At 41.4% G+C, this 21,229-nt stretch overlaps 1 protein-coding gene across 1 annotated transcript in view; it reads left to right on the top strand.

Moving 5' to 3' along the window:
* Nucleotides 1-457: 457 nt before the first annotated feature.
* lrrk1 (leucine-rich repeat kinase 1) overlaps nucleotides 458-21,229 on the top strand; it is a 104,648-nt gene continuing 83,876 nt past the window's right edge. The window contains exons 1-3 of the mRNA XM_084354121.1: nucleotides 458-603; nucleotides 6,028-6,174; nucleotides 14,926-15,116. Coding sequence (XP_084210247.1) covers nucleotides 6,105-6,174; nucleotides 14,926-15,116 — 261 coding nt within the window. The 5' untranslated portion in view covers nucleotides 458-603; nucleotides 6,028-6,104. The remainder of the gene's footprint in view (nucleotides 604-6,027; nucleotides 6,175-14,925; nucleotides 15,117-21,229) is intronic.

The following is a 21,229-nucleotide window of genomic DNA, read 5'->3' as shown; positions in this document are numbered from 1 at the left end:
CATTTAAATCACTCTTACTGTCACACACTGATCACAATGTCTCCATCATGCTTATTAACAGCAACACCTCGCTGTCTCTACCCATGCACCACCATAGAACTTAATCAAATCACGATAATGAGACATTAGTATGCATTATCTCGTTATAACATGAAACTTATTTATCACGTTTTAACTCACGTTATTACAATATGTCATCACGTGGTAGTGTTTTTAGTCTTCCCCTCCTATGGCAGCAGGACTGCTGTTGCCGTTGGATCGCTGCTGGTGGAGGATCTCCGGGCTGCTGGAGGATCTCCGGGGCTGCTGGAGGATCTCCGGGGCTGACGGAGCTGCCAGCTTTTATTTCGAGTTTTTATGTGGATGCGCTGTTTTGTCAAAAGCGGAAGTTGGACGTTATTTTGAAAATTATTAGCGGAACTGCCTCCCTTGTCCAACATGACTTGACGTGCGTGCGTCTGCGTTTGGATTGGAAAGTTTGCATCGTGAAGCAGGAAGCCCAGTAAAACGTTAGTGTCCAGCAGTGATCTGAGCCTGACGCTGCTAACGAGTCTGGACCCGTGAAACCAGGTCGTGATGCTCACTGGACGTGTCCAACATGTGGTGAGTGGGCAGAAATCACTGTTGTGTCAGAATATTGTGTGTGTGGTGTTTGTGGTGCAGCTGAGAGCAACAAGTCGTCACGTTCTGCTGGGATCTGGTGCGTGACGTTGTCATAGGAGGAACCCGATCTGTATTTAACAATCTGCCTAAAAACGCATTGTGTCCATTTATAAATAACTTACACTGTGAACTATGGTAGTTAGAGTATATAGTTTAATTTTCTTACTCCCGGGAAGGACTTCTTATTTCGACATTATTATGATCCAGAAAGAAGAAGTGATTTAAAAAAACATCTCAGGCTCCAGAATAGTTTTTAAACTGACACATGGCGCAGCAGAACACGCACCTTTGTGCTATTTAGTAACGTGTGTAGAAATTAATCTGGAAAAATATCCAAACTAATTATGAAAGTTAAACCCAATAAACCAAAGTACTGTTTTACATGAACTACTAACAGTCAAGTGAGTGCAGATCCGAGCTGACACTGGCTGAGAGGCAGGGACTGCAGAGTTTCAGTGAGTTCGGTTTTTAAAAAAGGGGACCCCACAAACACTGTATTGTCACGGCCCCTACTGATGTTGGCAGTTCTTGGCTATATAAAAATAAATAAATACCCAAACACAAATACTCACGCACACACACACACACACACACACACACACACACAGAGAGAGAGAGAGATGGAGAAGATTTCTATTTAAGAGACAAAACTCAATAAACTCACATACGCTTAACACATCTTATGGTTGATAAGAACTACTTTTTCATAAACTTTGACATCATGGATTGTCTTCTATGGGGTTCCATTTGTGCCAAAAATATGTCGCCATGCGCACTTGTCTGTCTACTGAACATGTGAGAAGACATTTGTCTATGTCTATTAAACGTTGAACTGTCCTTGTGTCATCTGACTTTGTCATTACATCCTGTCGTCATGATGTGTCATTTGACAAAGTGTTGTTATGATGTGTGTTGTGATGTGTTGTTTGACAGTGTCATTATGATGTGTTGTTTGACAGTGTCTTTACGTCGTTACTACGTGTCGTTACTACGTGTCGTCTTGATGCTTCGTCTGACAACGTCGTTATGCCTGGCTACTCAGTAAACTTTGAAGTTCAGTGGACACTCCTTAATGCAACAAGCCAAAAACTGTGTTTATTGCCAGAATTGGGACTTTTCTTGGAGGGCATTGTTGCAATGGACATTGGTGACAGTTGGCCCTGTGTTTCCAGTGTAGTTTTGTGTGAAACTTATATATTTTGACTTTTATTCAGATTGTTCTTGTTAGTAGGCTGTGATGCATGAAAACTAAATAAGTGTTAGGGGACAATACTGAAGTGGTACAGCTCTGCTGGGAGGGAACGGAAAGGGGCGCCCGGTGCCACCACGGTAGCCAGGCATAACGACGTTGTCAGACGACGCATCAAGATGACACATAGTAATGACACGTAGTAACGACACGTAGTAACGACACGTAGTAACGACACGTAGTAACGATGCATAGCAACGACGCATAGCAACGACGCATAGCAACGACGCATAGCAACGACGCATAGCAACGACGTTGTCAAACGACACATCAAGACGACACGTAGTAACGACACGTAGTAACGACACGTAGTAACGACACGTAGTAACGACACATCAAGACGACACGCCATAACACACATCATAACAACACTGTCAAATGACACATCATGACGACAGGATGTAATGACAAAGTCAAATGACACAAGGACAGTTCAACGTTTAATAGACATAGACAAATGTCTTCTCACATGTTCAGTAGACAGACAGTGCGCATGGCGACATATTTTTGGCACAAATGGAACCCCATAGTCTTCTACTTCTCTTGTTGATCTGCTTTTGTAGATGTCATTGTCTCTGTGGTGTCATCTTCTCTTCAACGCAAAATCCTTATTTTTGGAAGATTTTAATGACCTCTTTTCTCTTTTAAATAGGGATTTCCTTCTCAATGGCAAGAGAGTCTGTTTTACCCCTTTCACACTGGCCAAAAAATCCACTTACACTCGCTAACATGTGGCTTTTGTTTCAGTGTGAATGTGTATTACCAGGATTTATTCCATTGGGCTCGGCTTGGCTGTGATGTGAACACAACACCCGGTTGAACACACAAATTTACTCTCCTTTTTCAGGTGCGGTGGTATGACATGTGTTGAAGTTTAGGCCCTTGGCTTGTTAATATCTTTCCAATCTGTGTTAAGCAGTGCTTAAACATAGTAATGGTTGTTTGTGGCTGCTGTGTGGTCTCAGCCTAGTCAGCTGCCTGATTGATACTGCGCATCTGCAACTCTCAACAGAGATAAAAAAAGAAGCACAATGTCTTTCTCCTTAGCAACTTACAGTGTCTATAAAAAGTATTCATCCCCTTGGATGTTTTTCCCTTTTATTGCTTTTATAAATGGAATCATGGTCAATACAATAAATATACAAAACAAAGAATTTACAAAAGATTCATTTTGGTCTCATCAGACCAAAGAACCTTCTTCCAGTTGACCTTGTAATCTCCCACATGCCTTTGGATGAACTCTAGTGGAGGTTTAATGGGCTTTCTTCAACAGTGGCTTTCTCTTTGCCACTCTCCCATAAAGCTTTGACTGGTGAAGAACCCGGCAACAGTTGTATGCAGAGTCTCTCCCATCTCAGCTGCTGAAGCCTTTAACTCCTTCAGAGTAGTCATAGGTGTCTTGGTGGCCTCCCTCAATGGTCTCCTTCTTGTATGGTCACTCAGTTTGTGAGGACAGCCTGCTCTAGGCAGATTTACACATGTGCCATATTCCTTCCATTTCCTAATGATGGATTTAACTGGGGATGTTCAGTAACTTGGAAATGTTTTTGGATCCATCCCCTGACTTATACTTTTCAATAACCTTTTCACAGAGTTGCTTGGAGTGTTCTTTTGTCTTCATGGTGTAATTGTCTCCAGGAATACTGGTTAACCAGTGACCGGACCTTCAGACACAGGTGTGATTATACTACAATCACTTGAGACACATTCACTGCACTCAGGTGATCTCCATTTCAATAGTTTTGAGACTACTAGCACCAATTGGCTAGACCTTGTTGAATTAGGTCAGTCATTTTAAAGGGGTGAATACTTATGTAATCACTTATTTTACATTATGTATTTTTAATTAATTGCCATTACTTTGTAGAAATCTGTTTTTACTTTGGCATTAAAGAGTTTTGTTTTTGTATTTTTTTTGTATATTTTCTGTATATTGATCACGATTCCATTTATAAAAGCAATAAAAGGGAAATACATCCAAGGGGGTGAATAGTTTTTATAGGCACTGTATCAGCTCTGGAAAAAATGATGTGTTGATGTTATTGATTAAAGTAATAATCTCGAAGATTTTCATGTAAATAAATATCTGTTAGTCACTATCTATCGCCAAATGAGGTTACACAATGATGATTGAGCCTATGGCCCACTGATGAAAGCCCTTGCATTTACTGTAAAAGCGAAGATGTACATTGGGTGTCGGTGGTGACTTTCGTGGAAAAAAACGCAAGCGGTGCACAGTTAGTGACGCCTTCAGCCAGCAGTGAGCAGTGGTTGATCGGCCAGAGAGAGGAGGTGGTTTGCACGGGACATATAAGTGTGTGACTCACTACTGCAGTGCTCCTTCATTTTTTGTGTGTCCCAATTGGGGTTTACCCACTCCAGATTTCCATCCAGTCCTTCTCTTATACTTTTCATCATTCAGAAACAGTCTGTAGCTGAAGCAGCACACTGCATCATCTCATCTCGTTATTATCCATTTGTACAATGTAGTGTGACATATATCCTCTTTACAGACTGACCGTCCTTTTGCCAATTCTACAGTATATGTCTTTACTTATGTCAAGGCTTTTTCATGCATAACTTCACAGTTTTTTTTATATTTATTGTTAATAGTTTACTGTTTATTTTTGTATGTAGTGCTTTTAACATTTTTGATCATTTATAATTACACAAGTGTTTTTAACTTGCTAGGGTAGCCTGTCAGCTAGGCTAGCTGGCTTCCTAAAAAGATCTGCATATACACATAATGGAAGAATCAGTCACCCTTCTCTCTGATTTGTGATTTAAATCCCTTATCCAGCAGCAATGAGGTGGGCAGAGACGGCGCTACACCGGGGCAAGGGTGTGCTATAGCCATGCCACAAATCTGTATAGCCCTAGTTAAGCCCCCTCAAACATTTTAATATTTTATATCACTAAATAAAGAAACATGTAAAAGTTGACTAACTTGTCATTTATATTTCAATATTTTATTCAGTCATCTTCAATCATCGATAAACAAACATGACAAAGTATGCACTGCAGGGACACACGGACCATGGAGTGACACTCCCACACCGCCGCACCAACCTGCGGTGTTTCACCGCACCGTTGGATCCACTGTGAATTTAGCTGCCCTGGCTAATTGGCGTAAATCGTAAATTGACACGATGCACCAGCCCTTATATAGATAGATAGATAGATAGATAGATAGATAGATAGATAGATAGATAGATAGAGTTCATTAGCAAATGTTAAAGATATTTGTTAAAATTTGTTACAAATTATGTTTCACAAATTTCATATAGGATACAAAGTAAAAGAAAAAAGATACGATCAATTTGCATTATGGGATGTGTAGGTTCTTTTTTTAAATCTCTCTCCTGTTGTTTCCTCATCTTTTACGGAAGTGCAGTACGGAATCACTTTTATGTTGTCTCACACTGAATAACCTTTCTTGAGAGTCTTGTTTCAAAACAGGTCAACTAGTATACAGTACAGTACAGTACAGTAATATTGTAACACAAATACGCCTGTGCAATCTAATGTGATCCAACATGTTTGTTTGTTTTCTGTTTTTAGAATTTCTCAAACAATGAAGATCGAGTTCAGTAAAATTTGGTCCAGGAACAAAGCTAGTTTTTGGAACAGATGGACAAATTTATAAACTGACTTCAAAATATAGTGTATTGGAACATTTTTAAACAGCTTTTCTATTTTTATCCAATAAACTGTCCACTATAATTTAATACAGAAATTTTGAAAACTGCATCAGCTTATAAAATGGTAAATTTAGATGGTAATGTCTTTTCAGAGATACTGTACTTTGTGTTTTTTTATAGGACTGTATTATTTTTAAATGCATTTCTTACATTCTGTCCACTGCTATCTCTGTATACAATGGAGAAACATGGGAAACACTTTCATATACGTATTTAGCAAACCAATGAAATAACAACACATTGCCTCAATTTTTCAGAAAGCTTTACAAATAAAAATACTCAATAGTTTTTAAATAAATGTTGCACCATTTAGGCTTTAATGCTAAATTGTGTCGTTTTGACTAGTGTGTTTTTGTGTGGCTCCAGACAGCTGTGTGGTTTGTTCATTATCACTGCCACTTTGTCTCTGTGTAGGGTGATAGCTGAGTCCAGGCTTCCTCCCTGTGGAAGAACTCTTCTCTGATATTGATGAACCAGTCACTCAAGTAGGAATGTCCTACTGGTCAGTTGGCCTTCCCCAGGACTCTAGAGACACTCTCAGCAACATGGAGCAACAGATCAGTGAGTAATCTGCATGCAGCTCATTCATCTCTCTCTAAATTGTAACACTGTACTTGTTTTCTTGTTGTGGTGTTAGATGCATCATGCAGGTTCAAACTAAAATGAATTGATGTGTGAAGCCACTGCAGCAGTGTTTAAATTTAGCAAAAAGAGAACCGAAACTGATTGTTCGACCGCTACAACCCTTATCTGTTGCTGTTTTAACTGTATTTGTAAAGCACACTGTGCTCACTGAAAACAGGGAGAAAGTTTCAGTCTACATACAAGACTTTTCTAGCCTCGCTACCAGCATATTATAGTAGACTGTAGTAGTTGTGTGGTGAATGATTCCAGATAAATAATTCTATAAATATAGGATGGAGTGTTATGGAATATGGCAGATTAGATCACAGAAGTTTTACTATCCATCGTTTTTTTCCCCATCAAGAAGGAAGCTGTTGTGATCTGCTGTCAAATTCTTAAACTGCTTCTGAAGTGGAAACATGTCTTGTTGTGTCCCCCCTGTCCTGCAAGAGACGCCACTGAGTCTGTCAGGTAACTGTTCCTTCCCAGGCTGTGTTCACTTCACAGACGCTGTGTGTGTGTGTGTGTGTGTGTGTGTGTGTGTGTGTGTGTGTGTGTGTGTGTGTGTGTGTGTGTGTGTGTGTGTGTGTGTGTGTGTGTGTGTGTGTGAGAGAGAGAGAGAGAGAGAGAGAGAGACAGAGAGAGGGAGAGGAAGGGGCAAGATGGCAGACGTGGGCACGTCAGTGGGTACGTAACATCAGGGGCTGATCAGTTGAGGTGGCCGTGAAACTTGAACGAGACAATGCCGGAAACAGTGCATGGAGACCTAACACATGCCCTTTGTCATGGTGTGGTTTTGGACAGAGCTAAAATTTGGTGTGTGTCCTCACACATCAGATGTCTGGTTGAACAATGGCTTGCAGACAAAGTTGACTCCAAACAACCTTTTCACCAGAATGTGTGTGTGGATGTTTGCAGGTGTATGACTCAAAAAAGCGACAAAATGCTAGCTTTTAAACATACAATACATGCTAATACCTAGTTTCTGTCCAGACACTATGTGTACTACTGTATGTGTGTGTAGTAACAATTTCCATATTTGATTAACTCTCAACCAAAATGCCAGTCATTCTCAGGTTGCAGCTTTCTGACATTATCTGCTTTTCTCTGTTTTATATCAGTAAAACTGATTGTGTTTGGGTTCTTGACCATTGGTCAGACAAGACATTTGATGACAGCCCCTTGGACTCAATGAACAATCTAATAAAGGTTCCACTGGACAGTGTGAAATTACAGCAGATCATAGCAGAGACCGTCTGAGGGAGAGAGAGACAGGAAGCTCAGAGGCTGGCAGAGCTCTTAAACAAAGGAGCCTCTCCCTCCCTGCCTCCCCATCCTCCCTCTCTCCTCAGCCTGTCACAGGGTTAGAGAGGAGGGAGATCATCCAGGGAACACAGCCAGGATGGCTGAGGATGCTGGGTAGAAGCCACACAGCAGCTGAAGACAAGCTATGAAAAGAAAGTGAGCTTTAAATGTGATTGAGGCAGGAGTAAGAGGAGGATTCGCTGCGCTATGAGCAGGTTAGTAGGGGAGAGGAGCAGTGGGGTAGAGCTGAATGCTGACCGGAGCCTTGTTAATATGCTGCACATGTAGGACTGACTGAGCCTTAAAGCTAGTCTGCACTGAGCTCTGACTCTGCTGGCAGTTGACTGCTATCATATCTGGATCAGCTTTTGTGGTCTACAAATCCATGTGATGGATCTGATGACTTCTGTACTGTAGAGTTCATTATTACAGCAGTGGTATTTTAGGAAAATCCACTAACCTGACTCTGATGTCTCACTGAATATATTTGTTTCAAATACGCATGGATGGATTTCAATGGAGCAGTTGAGTGGGAAATAGTCTCAATGTTGCTTCAGATAATTTTCAACTCATTCAAGAATACATTTCACATTTAAAAGAATAAAGACAGATCCTGGAGTTTGTTGACTGACCAGTCTAGAGATACAGTAACGCTGCCGGGAACTGATCCCCTGGTGGAGGGGAAGTGTTCTGCACATCCTGTGTGCCGAAAGGTTTTTATTTATGTAACAACAATGATACCGACATGAGAATGAATTTTTACAAACCAAAGGAAAGTATTTCTTTATTAACAGAAATCAGATTACACCATTACACTATGTTGGTACAAAAAATAGGTAGTATTTATTGCTGTGTCTGCACTACTTTGCACATGAAGCTCATGTTGGCGTGATTTTATCTTGCTAACAGCTGGAGCTGGGTATCCCCACTGATATCCCGAATCTATTCGGTTTTGGTTTGAAATATTTCAGTAGCAACAGCCATTTTGCTTAGATATGAAAGTGATTTTAAAAAAAGCTTGTGCTCTAACCTGGTGCATCATTAAAGATATTAATGTTTACATTATGAATTGAGTTAAATGATTTGGGAGATATGTGGTTAAATCTGCTTATGGAGAAATTAATTGTTATGATTTTAGCTTCTAATTATTAAAAATTCTGTAGTAAAAGACCAAGAAAGTAATAACAGATGTAGGCCTATGTATCTCAACACAGGAAAATAGGAAAAAATACAAACTTTCCTATTTCAAATAACCTTTTGTGGCCATTTGAGTACAGATTTCTGAGTTTACATGGTGCATTCAAGTCCAGGACTGGCCAATTTCAGAGGAGTCTGTTTCCTTCGGTACAAAGCAGCCCTTTGCTCTTTCCAGGAGGATGGGATGGTGCCTTTTGTCTGTACCCTCTGCAAAAGCTTCATAGCCTGTATAGTAGCATAGGATATCGCTCGCATACCTTGTAAGGTATACCACTTGGTCCGGGAGCAGATACTGATCAGGCTTTTGAAGCTGCTATGTCATTATGCTGCTAGCATGCTGGTCCTGTCTGTCCTCATCAAAAATAACAGTAAACAACCAGGATGAGGCATGTCATTGCTGTGTTTTAAACTGGGGGACAAGACTGAACCGAAGTGAAAGTGAAACTTACAGTAGCGCGACACAGAGAAGTGTCTGCTGTGGTCCCTCTGTAGTATTTATCCATGCTAAATAAAATGCTACCGACCCGTTCTACTCTGCTTATGATCTCCGGTCATGTCTCTGCCACAGTAGGTCAAACATGCCGGTCCTACAGTGATCGTTGGCATCACAGTTTAAACTGGTGTGCAATGCAAGACTGAGTGAATAAACACGACATATAACACACTGATTGCCAGTGTATGTGATTGGCCACCAGATCGTGAGGTCGGATTTTGTTTCTCCAAAAGCTGAGTCGGCTTTAACTTTTCTGCCGCAGCTGGCTATGTTTTTTTTGCAGAACCCCCTGCGACACACAGCGCTGCGACCCTCATTTAAATGAATGGGGAAACCTGTGTTTTCGCCGCAATGCTGGATCTAATGTGAATACAGCCCTAAAGGCTTTCCCCCTTAGTGCATCAGTGTGGCTCTTTGAGAAACTCCTCAACAACTTCCTTAGGGCTAGTCAGTCTCTCTGATCTTGCTTCACCCAACAGATTTTTTGTGAACCTGTTTGGGTTCTTGATGAACGCTTTGCCTCTCTCTCTCTCCTTCCTCATTCTCCAAGACCTCTCTGCCTTTCTCAGTCTGCACAGTTTCCCTCGAAGTCCACTGGTCAGATCTTTGATGCCCACCTTTTTCTCAGCGCTAGCTCTTTTGAACTGTCTGTTGAGAGTCTTGATTTCCCTTCTCAACTGCAAGAGCTCTGTCTCTCTCCTTGGTGTATCTTTAGTCCCTTTAAGTTCTTACAAACCTTTCTGCATTGGCACTTGACTTCCAACACTCCACCTGTGAGTGTAGAACACTTCTTGTAATGTCTTCAGACATGGCCCAGAGTTCACACAAGTGTCAGCTGACCTCAGACCCCCTGTTTCACTTCACTGTGCCCATTCAAAGATATCAATATATTAACACATCAATGTATGTAATGCTTATGAGATGATTGCCATTCAAAATTTCAAACTGAATTAATAATGTATGTCATACATGTCTGAATATGTGGTATGGTGTTAATTTATTAACACCATACCACATATTGATTTATTATTAATTTATGTATTTGATATTTGGTATAATTAAGAAGCTTGGAGTGCCACCTTGTCAAATCTCTAAACCTCAACCTCGTCACAGACTTTGATACAATTTTTATAAGATTTAAGTAAAATGAAAGTTTGATAACTGAGAGGAACACAGGGGAGGACTGAAGTGTCACCTCTGATGACATCACACATACAGAGACACAGAGAGAGACACACACACACACACACAGACAGAGACACGCACAGACAGAGACACACACAGACAGAGACAGAGAGACACACACACAGACAGAGACCGAGGCAGAGGGCCATATTTAGACGGTCTATAGCGGATGGTTTTAAGTGCAAAGCGCGAGTGAGTTTAGGGGCGTGTCCAAGTCCATTCTGCTCATTAAACGGCAAATGATCTGGGCGCAGAGTGCAGCACACGGCACAAAGAGGTGGCATTTAGACTCTGAATTAGTTGTGTATGTTTTGGGCAGAACATAAATTAAACCAATCCGAGTGTCATCTCCCGTTCCCTTTAAGAGCCAGGTGCACCAGGGCACATATTAAACAGTAGCACTTGTCTACTGAGGGACAGGGATGTGATCCCCAGCTGCTGGACCCTCTGCCCCGCCGTTACACAATCATCTGTCCCATCAACAACTCTGTTTGACTGCATATGAAAAAATACACTGATATTAAACTGAGGAGGAGGAGGAGGAGGAGGAGGAGCGCTGCTGCTGTCCCTCTGTGTGTGTGTGTGTGTGTGTGTGTGTGTGTGTGTGTGTGTGTGTGTGTGTGTGTGTGTGTGTGCGTGCGTGCGTGCGTGTGTCCATGGAGTCCATGGATCAGGTTTCTTTCCTCAGCTCCCCACAATCAAATCACACTGATGTTTAGTCTCCCCTACTGTTAATTCATGTACAGTAAGTTGGGAATGTGTGTTTCCTTTGATGTCTAAACCAGATTGACTATTGAAAGGGAAATTCAGTAATGGAGGAGATATTGACAGCGTCATTAGTCTAGAGGTCTTTTTTTAGCTTTCCCCGATTGTGTAAGGATGTGACTGGGGAGTACTGATGGTGGATGGGAGGCACGTATGGGTCTAATGGATTTACTCCTTTGGGCTTTCTCATATAGCCTCAGCAGCCAAGCCAGACTGTCTTTATATTAATTATTCATTGTGAAGTCACCGGGCGGCAGGAAGCAGGCACATCACAGCTGAAAGAGGAAACAGAAGTGTACGCTGGTAAAATGAATAACCAGTCTAAGTGTGGTTCAGATACATCAGCATTGTGAAATAAAGAAATGTATATGCAGTATACATGGTATGTAGCACAAGAACAGCCCTGAAAACTAGAGATTACCAACTGCTAGTTCTGATTAACAGGCTTATTCACACATTTTACTGCTGAAAACCAGGATACATTTTCTGTGGTCTGACTACTGCTTTTATAGGACTAATATTACCTGAAGAAGTTGACTGATGCCTGACAGAAATGCCAGAGCTGTGAATCAGTGAGCGATTACAGAGGAAGACCCCTGTCCAGTGCAGGCCCTGGCGTGCCACGCTGTCACATAGTGCTGTACAGTGTCTGCTGTCTGATAAACTTCAAGGATCTGAAACTGGCCTTGTGCCATAACATCGTGCCCCAACCAAGGCAACCTTGTTTTTCATTGCAGTGCTGTTTTTGGTCTGGATGCATGGTTTTGGAGTGTGTGTACCTCTGATGTGTTTTAAGGATATCTGAAGTGCTGGTAAATGCAGGATTAGTCACCATACATTTCTGACTGTCTTATGATGATGCTGGTTCTACGACAAAGAAGAATTCTCAGTACATTGCAAGACAGTAGGTCCTGGGTTTGAGAACTAGGGCCTTTTTGTGAGTTTGCATGTTCCCTTCATGCCTGTGTGGGTTCTCTCTGGGTACTCTGGCTACCCCGCCACTCACCCAATGTCAGCTGGGGTCGGCTCCAGCCCCCCAATGACCCAGCAAAGGATATCCCAGATTGTTCCTCAGATTGAGCAAGACAGGAAGTCAAACACTGAAACAACATAAAAAAAATCTGGTTTATTTTCAAGAATAAGTGTTGACGCCAGCACAAACACGAGACAAAACTCCTCAGTCCCCCCACTCCAGTTTTCCGGCAGTGCTGCGATGTGCTGCACTCAAAGCGCAGCCGGTTAGGTGTTGACGGACGAGGGAGTACGGAGCAAAACTGCAGCTGAGCCGTTCTGCAATGCACATGCAACAAGTGGAATTCTGGAATAAGCGGTTACAGATGATGGATGGAGCAATCAATAACAAATAACAATAAATACCAGAATAAAGATTAAAGTTAAACTAGAATGGCACTCAGTAGAGTGCATACCTCCACCAGCAGTCCCTTTTGAGTTAAATCAAGCCCAATCGAATATCAACCTTGATATCACTCTAAATGTTAAATCTTGGTGCTTTATTGTAGGCAACTGGACGTGTTTCAGTTTGTTGAAGACATTTCACCTCTCATCCAAGAGGCGTCTTCAGTTCTAACTAACTGGAGAGGAGTTGCAGGATTTTAAACTCTGTATGGAGGTGTCTGTCTCATTCCTTTGAGGACAACAATGTAAACATCTTGGCCAGAGAAGACAGATAGATGGATTCTTTTACTCCTCTTTTAAACTATGTCAAACTGGAACGGCCGTCTTTGAACAGAGGAGGTGGCCTAAGACATTACTTATCACCCACCTACAATGCAGTACTGAGTTCCCTCCCCAGACAGCTTAACAACCATTCACACCTGGGCTCACCTAGCCTTAGAAACCCACATGAAGGCCAGTTGGGCCAATGACCCACAAGTGGCCCTGACGTCTCTAAAACTCAGAGCTCGCACGTGTCCTTAACGACCCTGTAAGGACACTCCCACACATAGTTTAAAAGCCTGCAACTCCCCTCCAGTTAGTTAGAACTGAAGAATGAATGAAACGTCTTCAACAAACTGAAATAAGTCCAGTTGCCTACGATACAGCACTTAGAATTACCATGACCTGGATGACTGAGAACCTTCATCAACATCTAAATGTTAACAACCTATAACTAATTAACAGCAATTTAAGCTCACCAGATCTGGGATCTGTATCAAATTGTACTCACTCATAGATACCAGCCACCTACCTATTTTTTTCCTCAAGATTCAGGCATTATTCACAGAGAAATTAATTACATTGTAAAAAATTCCTTATCACACAATGTGAAGGGAAGTGAGAAAAAAATCCTGGATCCATCCCTTAATCCAGATCTGGACCAAAAGTTAATAGAGACCCATCTTTTTTAATCCAAATTTAGTGGAAATCCAGTCAGTTGTTTTTGTGTAATCCTGTTGAAAGACCAACCAACCAAATGGACACGGGCAAAAACATGAGCTCCTTGGCGGAGGTAAGGTACACAGGTTAACACTAAAAACACTACACCAAAACATCTGTGGAAAGCGGAAAAGACACCCCAGAATCCAGGGTACAGTCCCTATCTCACAGCTGGGAATAGGGCAAATGATTTTTTCAAACTGCCAATAGCTGGTTGAATCAAAGATCTTCATCAGATTGGTGTTTGTGCAGCCCCTAATGTGGATGTCTGAGCTGTCAAACCACTGTCCTCAGTCATCTTAGTTTGCATGCTAGTCTTCTCTTTTATCTGCTCTTTTTCTGTTATCAGCCTTGTAATGTATTAACTCTGTGTGTGTGTGTGTGTGTGTGTGTGTGTGTGTGTGTGTGTGTGTGTGTGTGTGTGTGTGTGTGTGTGTGTGTTGGGTCACGTTTGTAGTCCTAGAGACATCTATTGTTGGAGGATGCAGCTTTGAGTTTATGTGACTATCTCTTCAAAATGATTGATATTCATAATATTTTATCATTAAGAAGATTTTATGATCATATAGATGCTAATTCATTCTGAGAAGGACTGACTTGTCATTGACCCACCTAATTGAGCTAATTCTCGGCTTTGATGAAAGACATCAGCGGTCTGTGTTTTATGATGGTTAATGCTGTCTATAGGAACATGGTAACCTGAGTTGATTTGTTATTCTGGGAATCTGGTCAGATGCTGCTTCTGATGTTGTTAAAATTAAGACACAATCCTTTTTATTTACATGTTATATTTCTGGGTCACAGTGCAAGTAAAGTGCTTTTTAGGTTAGGTCCATATTTTTTATAGCGCAACATATTTTAATTTATGTATAGTTTATTTCACATCCTGTTAACCCATACTGAACAGATTATAGGTATCTCACTTGCTTGTTGTACTGATGTACTATTTCTATTTTATAAATGAGTCCTCAGAAAATGAAATCGTTCACCACACATCTAGCTGGAAAGGCTTAAAACTTGCTATCAGTAGATTGGAGATAGAAAATCTGAGCTAGATATTGGGCATTTTAAATCCTGATATCAGTGTGTGATTTGAGTTAGGTCTCAACTGCTTCACCTGCTTCAAGAGGCTATAACTCATTCACTGCGTGCACTAATCTGCTCAGCTGTACTTGCTATGAGAGCATTCATTGAGAGGGTGACCTAGATTTGGGCATGTGCTGCTAACAAGACTCAATAATGTGTGTGTGGTGTTCAACCTGCAGCATGCTGCCAAAAACCTCCTTCCCATTCCCATTCCTGCCATTAGCCACTGTTTTCCCTCTGTGTGTCCTATGTGCTGTCAGGCACTGGGGAGGACATGGGAGCGAAGGCATCGTCGGTGGAGGGTCCGGGAGCCGGCTCTGCACTGGGTCCTTCTCCCACCCTGGAGAACATCAAGGCAGCATACGAAGAGAAACAGGAGGAGGCTGCCAGGGAGCTGATCCAACAAGCCTGCTGTACGGAGTGCAGCGCAGGATTTCCCCGCATCGATGGGGTGAGTACCCCTAATGTATACAGTACATGGCAGTCACAGTATCAACTGCCCTGCTGGTAGGCTATAACAGTATGTGCTATCATGGTGGAAACTAGGTCTTTACCTGGCGTTAAAGGGGAAAAACAGGTTTTTACTTTGATTATATATTGTCAGTGTGGTACAGTGTTAGAGAAATTTGTATGACAGTATGTACAGCATGAACTAGGGCCTCACAATTTATTGAAATATAATCGAAATCACAATATGGACAAGTACAATATCCAAATCGCAGACCCTTAATTTTTTGAGTTCTTCAATGCTGCAGAAATGCCCTGGCCAACAACTCTTGTTCTCCAGATGTAAGAAAACATGTTGGTTTGGTACAGACTCCATCAAAATCATGATGCTTTTTTCAATGTTTGCAATTGTGATGCAAAAATGGTCATTCCCATCATGAATCATATCACAGAAAAAAAAAAAAGATCTGTCAAAAATAATTGGAATATAATTTTTTTTTAACATCTCATGCAGCCCTAGTATGTACAGCATCTGTTTATTAAAATGTTTAAATGTCGTGTTGATGTTAGCTTTGGCTAATAAAAACTCAAAGGTACGTCACGAATGAAATAAAAATGGTGATATTGGAGCTCTAAGGCAGTAGTTCCCAAGGACCAGGATCAGGACCCCATCAGGGTTTACAAGATAAAATCAAGGGGTCTCCAATTAATCAACAGTACAGGAGAGCAGAAAAAAAATAATTTTCCTTTAAAAGAAAGTGAGACACTCAACGGTCCTATATTTTGTCTCTCAGGACAATTTAGATCCACAAAACACATTTTTGGCCATAGACCAATAATTCGTGCTGATTTTGAGAATTTTACCCAAATATCTAATAGGATTAAAAGATTAAGGGTTGGGCTGACGAATGATGTCATCAAGAGTGGCAAGAGTTGTTGTTGTTTGTGATATGTGGGGAGAGGAAATGAGAAGAAGTATGTTGCTTCCCAGTGCACCAACAGTATGTCTCCATGTCCTGTTTTTAATTATCTTATTAAACCAGCTCAGTTAGGAGAACGCAAGACACTCGGTTAAATTTGTGGCAGCAGTGTTTCTTTTCCTGCAGGCCGCTGTTTCTCTCAGTTGTGCCATTTTTACAGTTTTCTTAGCTAGTCGGCCAACATTGTTTTATGCATACAAGGCTGAACAAAGCTAAGTTGGCTAAGCTGGATATGTGGTGCGGAGACAAGGACGCTTTTACACATATAGCATATACCTCGACGGATATATGACATATACACCGATCAGCCACAACATTAAAACCACTGACAGGTGACGTGAATAACATTGATCATCTCATCACAATGCGATGTTCTGCCGGGAAACCTTGGGTGCTGGCATTCATGTGAATGCCACTTGACACACACCACCCATCCAAACACTGTTGTGGACCAAGTACTAGAGTTGGGCGGTATCCAAATTTTGATACCGTCAAACCTCCTCCCTATTTTACCAGGGTATACGGTATTACCGTGACTAATTAAAAATTATGACGTAAGTCTCAGACGGCGTCACCAAACTTTTGGCTTGTGCCCACACCGTTCAGAAACTGAATACCCAACACTAATATTGAAACAATAACAACATAACATGCACAATATTAACAAGTTTTATTAGCAACAAATAGCAGCTTATAAAAAAGTGCAAATACAACAGTCAAACAGAATTAAATTAACATAAACATCCAGCACAGTTTTCACGCACACAAATCATTTAAATTAAATCACAGCCCAAATAACTTTTAATAACAACAAAGAGCAGCACTTTTTCCGGCTTTAACAGGGCACGTTGTGGACTGACAACTTTACCTGCGGTGCTGAAAACCCGCTCCGATGGTGCGCAGTATTGGCGAACCGAACCAGTGTGAACTGATAAGCTGGCGGCGCGGAGCGAGGGTGTGTCGGTCTGATGGTGTTCACTGTGTGATAACTGTACAGATCCTTCACTCAACAAAATATAGAGAATTGTCCCACAAAGCAACGTTACAGGACCAAACAACAGTAACGTGGTAACTGGTCGTTTCTTTGGCAAATTATATGAGGAAAAAAACACCACAGTTATACGTGGAGAAGTGTCTGTCAGCCTGTCGGTCCGACCGACTCTTCATCACATTTCTGCCCGAAAAACAGCGTCCCCGACAAAAAACTTTAACTCACCAACTGTTTGTCACTGTGATTTTTCAGTGAACTTTCCCCCAGAAAACAGCCTCTCTTCCCGAGTGACAGAGTCAGACAGCGTCCTGTTGACTGATGGCGATTATGTAATTATGTAATTTAGAGAAGAACGTAACTTTGTCACTTTCCAGGATGTTTGGTGGGCCAGGATCTCATCACAACACATTATAACAGCATCCATATGATGATAAACAGTCAGCAGGTACATGTTTAGATTAACAGGTGGACACCGGGGAAACACGTTGAAAAAAAACACACGTCATCACCATTCGTGTACCGTCACGCCTCTTTTGGAGCTGCAGCGCCGGCTTGCTGTGTGAATTATACTCTGGTTCATCTTTTACTCCGGAGCTGCTCGCCTCTGTGTGAACAACCAACGGCGGAGAATTGGAGAACCGCTGCTGCAGCGATAATGCGGCGACTCTGTGTGAAAAGGGGGTGCGCTGTTGTTTCGAAGATGCGTCCTTATTGCACAATTTACAAATTGCCTTGTCAGTATTTACCGCCTCTCCCTTCTCGTTAGCTCGGAACCACAAATACTGCAACTAAATACATTATATTTAATATTTAATCCTTATCTCCTATATAAGTACATCTTTTTTTTTTTTTAATGACGGTATTGAAAGGCAATTTTGGCAATGGCAAGTTTTCCAAAAGTGGGAAAGGTAAGCAGAACTGAGGGAAGCAAAGTCAGTGGCAGGATTAGTGTTAAAACAAAAGTAGAAAAAGAGTAGTAAGTAGTAGAGGCAGAGAAAGAAGGAGAAAAACAAAATTATGGTTCTACCTCCATATACTGTCTCAGTACCTACAGCTCCTCCTCCACTGGGGACACCTCTTCCACATGAGGTTGCATGAGGTGGATGCCACCCATGCAGCTAAACAACTTCAGAAAGGCTCTGTATGAGGAGGGAAGGGAAACCAATGTACCCTGACCTGTCAGCCCTCTGACTCCCAAAAAGACACAGACTAATCCCAGAGTCTCCTAGTCTCTTTCTCGTATAGCAGCATCTTTTAACAATTGGCTTCGGAGCCTGATGCCCATGATGATGTTTCCCAACCCTCAGCCACACCCACCAGAAGTGTTGGCAGGGATCCAGAAGTGTTTGTGTATAGGCCATGGCAGCCAGATAACTGAAGGAGGTTGCAGAGTGTCGTGGTAATTTCTTGTGAACAAAGGACTAAACACAGGAGAGTAGTTGTTTCTTTATTCAAACACTTGCAAGTGGATGCTTGAACCATCAACATGAAATGCTCGGGCTGAAGCCGCAAAATGCTTTCTTTTGGTTTTTCTTATAAACATCTAAACAAAAGAGCTGCATTTAATACTACAATTTGATACGGCACATAAAAAACAAACACTCAAAGGAATACAACAAGTTTGCTCAAGCAATACAGGCAAAGGCACCAAAGCAACAAACACTTCACGGATACTTACAAAAGGAAAGAGAAATATCTTCGAGACAGCGACATGGCCAAAAATATTACAGAGAAGGTAATTTAATTCATCGCTCTGGATAACGAGCCCATCTCCGTGGTCGAGGATCAGGGTTTAGTTACTGACTTTGTTTACTTGGTTGTTTTTTTGTTAAAAAACAAAAAACAAATGAAAACCAATGTTGCAATACGATATGCAGAATAAGAAAGAGCCGTATGAAAGTATTTACTTTGTTTCAACAAAATAAAAGAAAACCTATTAAGGAACAGCTTGGATGCAGGTAATTTTTTTTTAATGCAGCTGTATTATTTAGGAAAATATTAGTTAGGGCTAAGTATTGGATCGGGACTCTGTATCGGCAGATACTAAATATTAAATGACTCGGATCGGGATCGGGGTTAAAAAAACCTGATCGGGACATCCCTAGTTAAGATATTGTTGTGCACTTAACTACAGTATGTCTTGAAGCTTGTCTGAAGGTAAAAGCTGCCCTTCAAACTCCACAACATCTAGCCTGGAGACCTGTTGACGACTCCAACTGCGTCCAGATAGCTAGGGAGGCATGGATCCTTGCATCCTAGTGCAAACCTTTTCTCAGCAATGCCTCTTCTGAGAAAAAGACAACCTAACCATGCAATTAAACATATTTGAGATTCAGAAATTGATGTATGGATTAGAACATGTCCATACATCATGTCAATCTCTGAATGGCAAATGGCTGACAGTCATTGTCCTGCAAAACATTAAAGGGCCATTGCTTTGGGGAAGGCATGATTGACAACTGTCATAAGGTATGTAACCACTGTTATGTTGTTACCTGACGATATATAAGTCAAGACAATCTGGAAGACTGGGGAGAACACTGTGGGTGTTCTGTCCATGATGAATGTTTTAAAGAGATCTGATTCATCACACCAAGTCTGTAATTCTTTAGAGAATTAGCATCTCTCAAACCTCAACAAGGAGAATTTCCCTTACAGGGTACATAACATTTTTAACTATCAGTAAGGCTGTCCAATAGAAAAAATGCCAATTGCTCAAGTGAGTAGGGAGACTCTGCACCAGCTCTCTAGTGTAGTCAACGCTGCTTCCCACTGTCGCTCTGACAGCAACCTCCGACTGGAGCTGGCAGCTCTCGCATTCATGCCTGGCGAGTGTCCAACATACACCTTTTTATCTTTGTCTCTGCGCCACATGTTACCTAAACTGAGCTGTGATCAGCCTCTGAAGCTTGAAACAAAGTTAGCTGGCTAGCAGTATTAAGGAAGCCAAGCTAAGAATAGCTCAAATACGAATGGCACGATTAAACAAAACACACTAACAGCGGGCTAGAGAAAAGAAACATAGCTGCCACCAATGTATCTGAGTGTCAGTGCATTGACCAGCAGCAACAGTTTCTTTCCATTTTTTCTCCCACGTGTCACAAACACCAACCACTCACATACTTGCAACTCAAAGGGGACACACTACTTTTTTGTACTCTCTGGTGGAGGGCCTTTTTAAATCATGATGTTAGGATGGTACAGGGCTCAGTTGTTGATGACTGTCACTGTCGATGGACGATGGTATCAATCAGCGGCCCAACTCTACTTTCCAGGCAGTACTGCAGGAATATTAGAATTCAGTAAACAACCAATTCTTCATTCCTGTCCTTATCTTCAGGTGGTCCCTCATATAAGCTGTTTCAGTACGATTGCTTTCTCATGTTTGCCTATTTTCAACAGAATCCTATATGAGGGCTTATTTCTTAAACAGGGTTCCCCTTAATCATCCATGTTACAAAACATGTACTTGACACAGTTCTTGTTTGTCTCAAATGGTTTTGAGGAAACAGAAAATCTAACAACATGATGCTTTAATAATCTGATTCATGATAACAAGGAAGTGACATTCATCTGTTACAGATATGCCAAACTGAAGTATTAAAGGAAGCTTGAAACCTTACTTCTGTTCAACCTGAAAAACCAGTCCCACATGATCAACATGCTGCTTAAAGTCGAGACTAAAACTAGTTCTTCACAGACCTTCTTCAGTCTTGATTTATTTTGGAGACTTAAAACAGAGAGAAAATTTAGTCTGTATCCCAGTCTGTTCAAGTCTGCAACTCTTTTCATGGAGGCTCAGCAATGTTTCAACAAAATATATTAGGTTTTTCCACTTTGCCAGCTGTTTCAGCTTATAAATGTATTTATAAGATTGTTTAGAAATATTCCTTATAGTCCTAAAAATGTTTCTTTATTTATATAAATAAATTGACGGGCAGATAAATGCCATCCCCAATTACCACGCAGACAGCAAAGTATCAAGTTGAATATTTTTGATGTGGTAACTGGAAGTAGGGTAAAACAACAATACACCTGAACATCAGGATGATGTCCCTGCCCCTGGCTCTGTGCTTCCTGTTTCTCCTATTTGTTTCTCATTGCTCTTCGCTTGAACTGGAAGTTGCTCCTGTCCACAATCTTGCA

This window comes from Pagrus pagrus (assembly GCF_965226575.1).
Source record: "Pagrus pagrus genome assembly, chromosome: 1".
In the NCBI taxonomy this organism is placed as follows: Eukaryota; Metazoa; Chordata; class Actinopteri; order Spariformes; family Sparidae; genus Pagrus; species Pagrus pagrus.
This window is presented reverse-complemented; position numbering and strand designations above follow the sequence as displayed.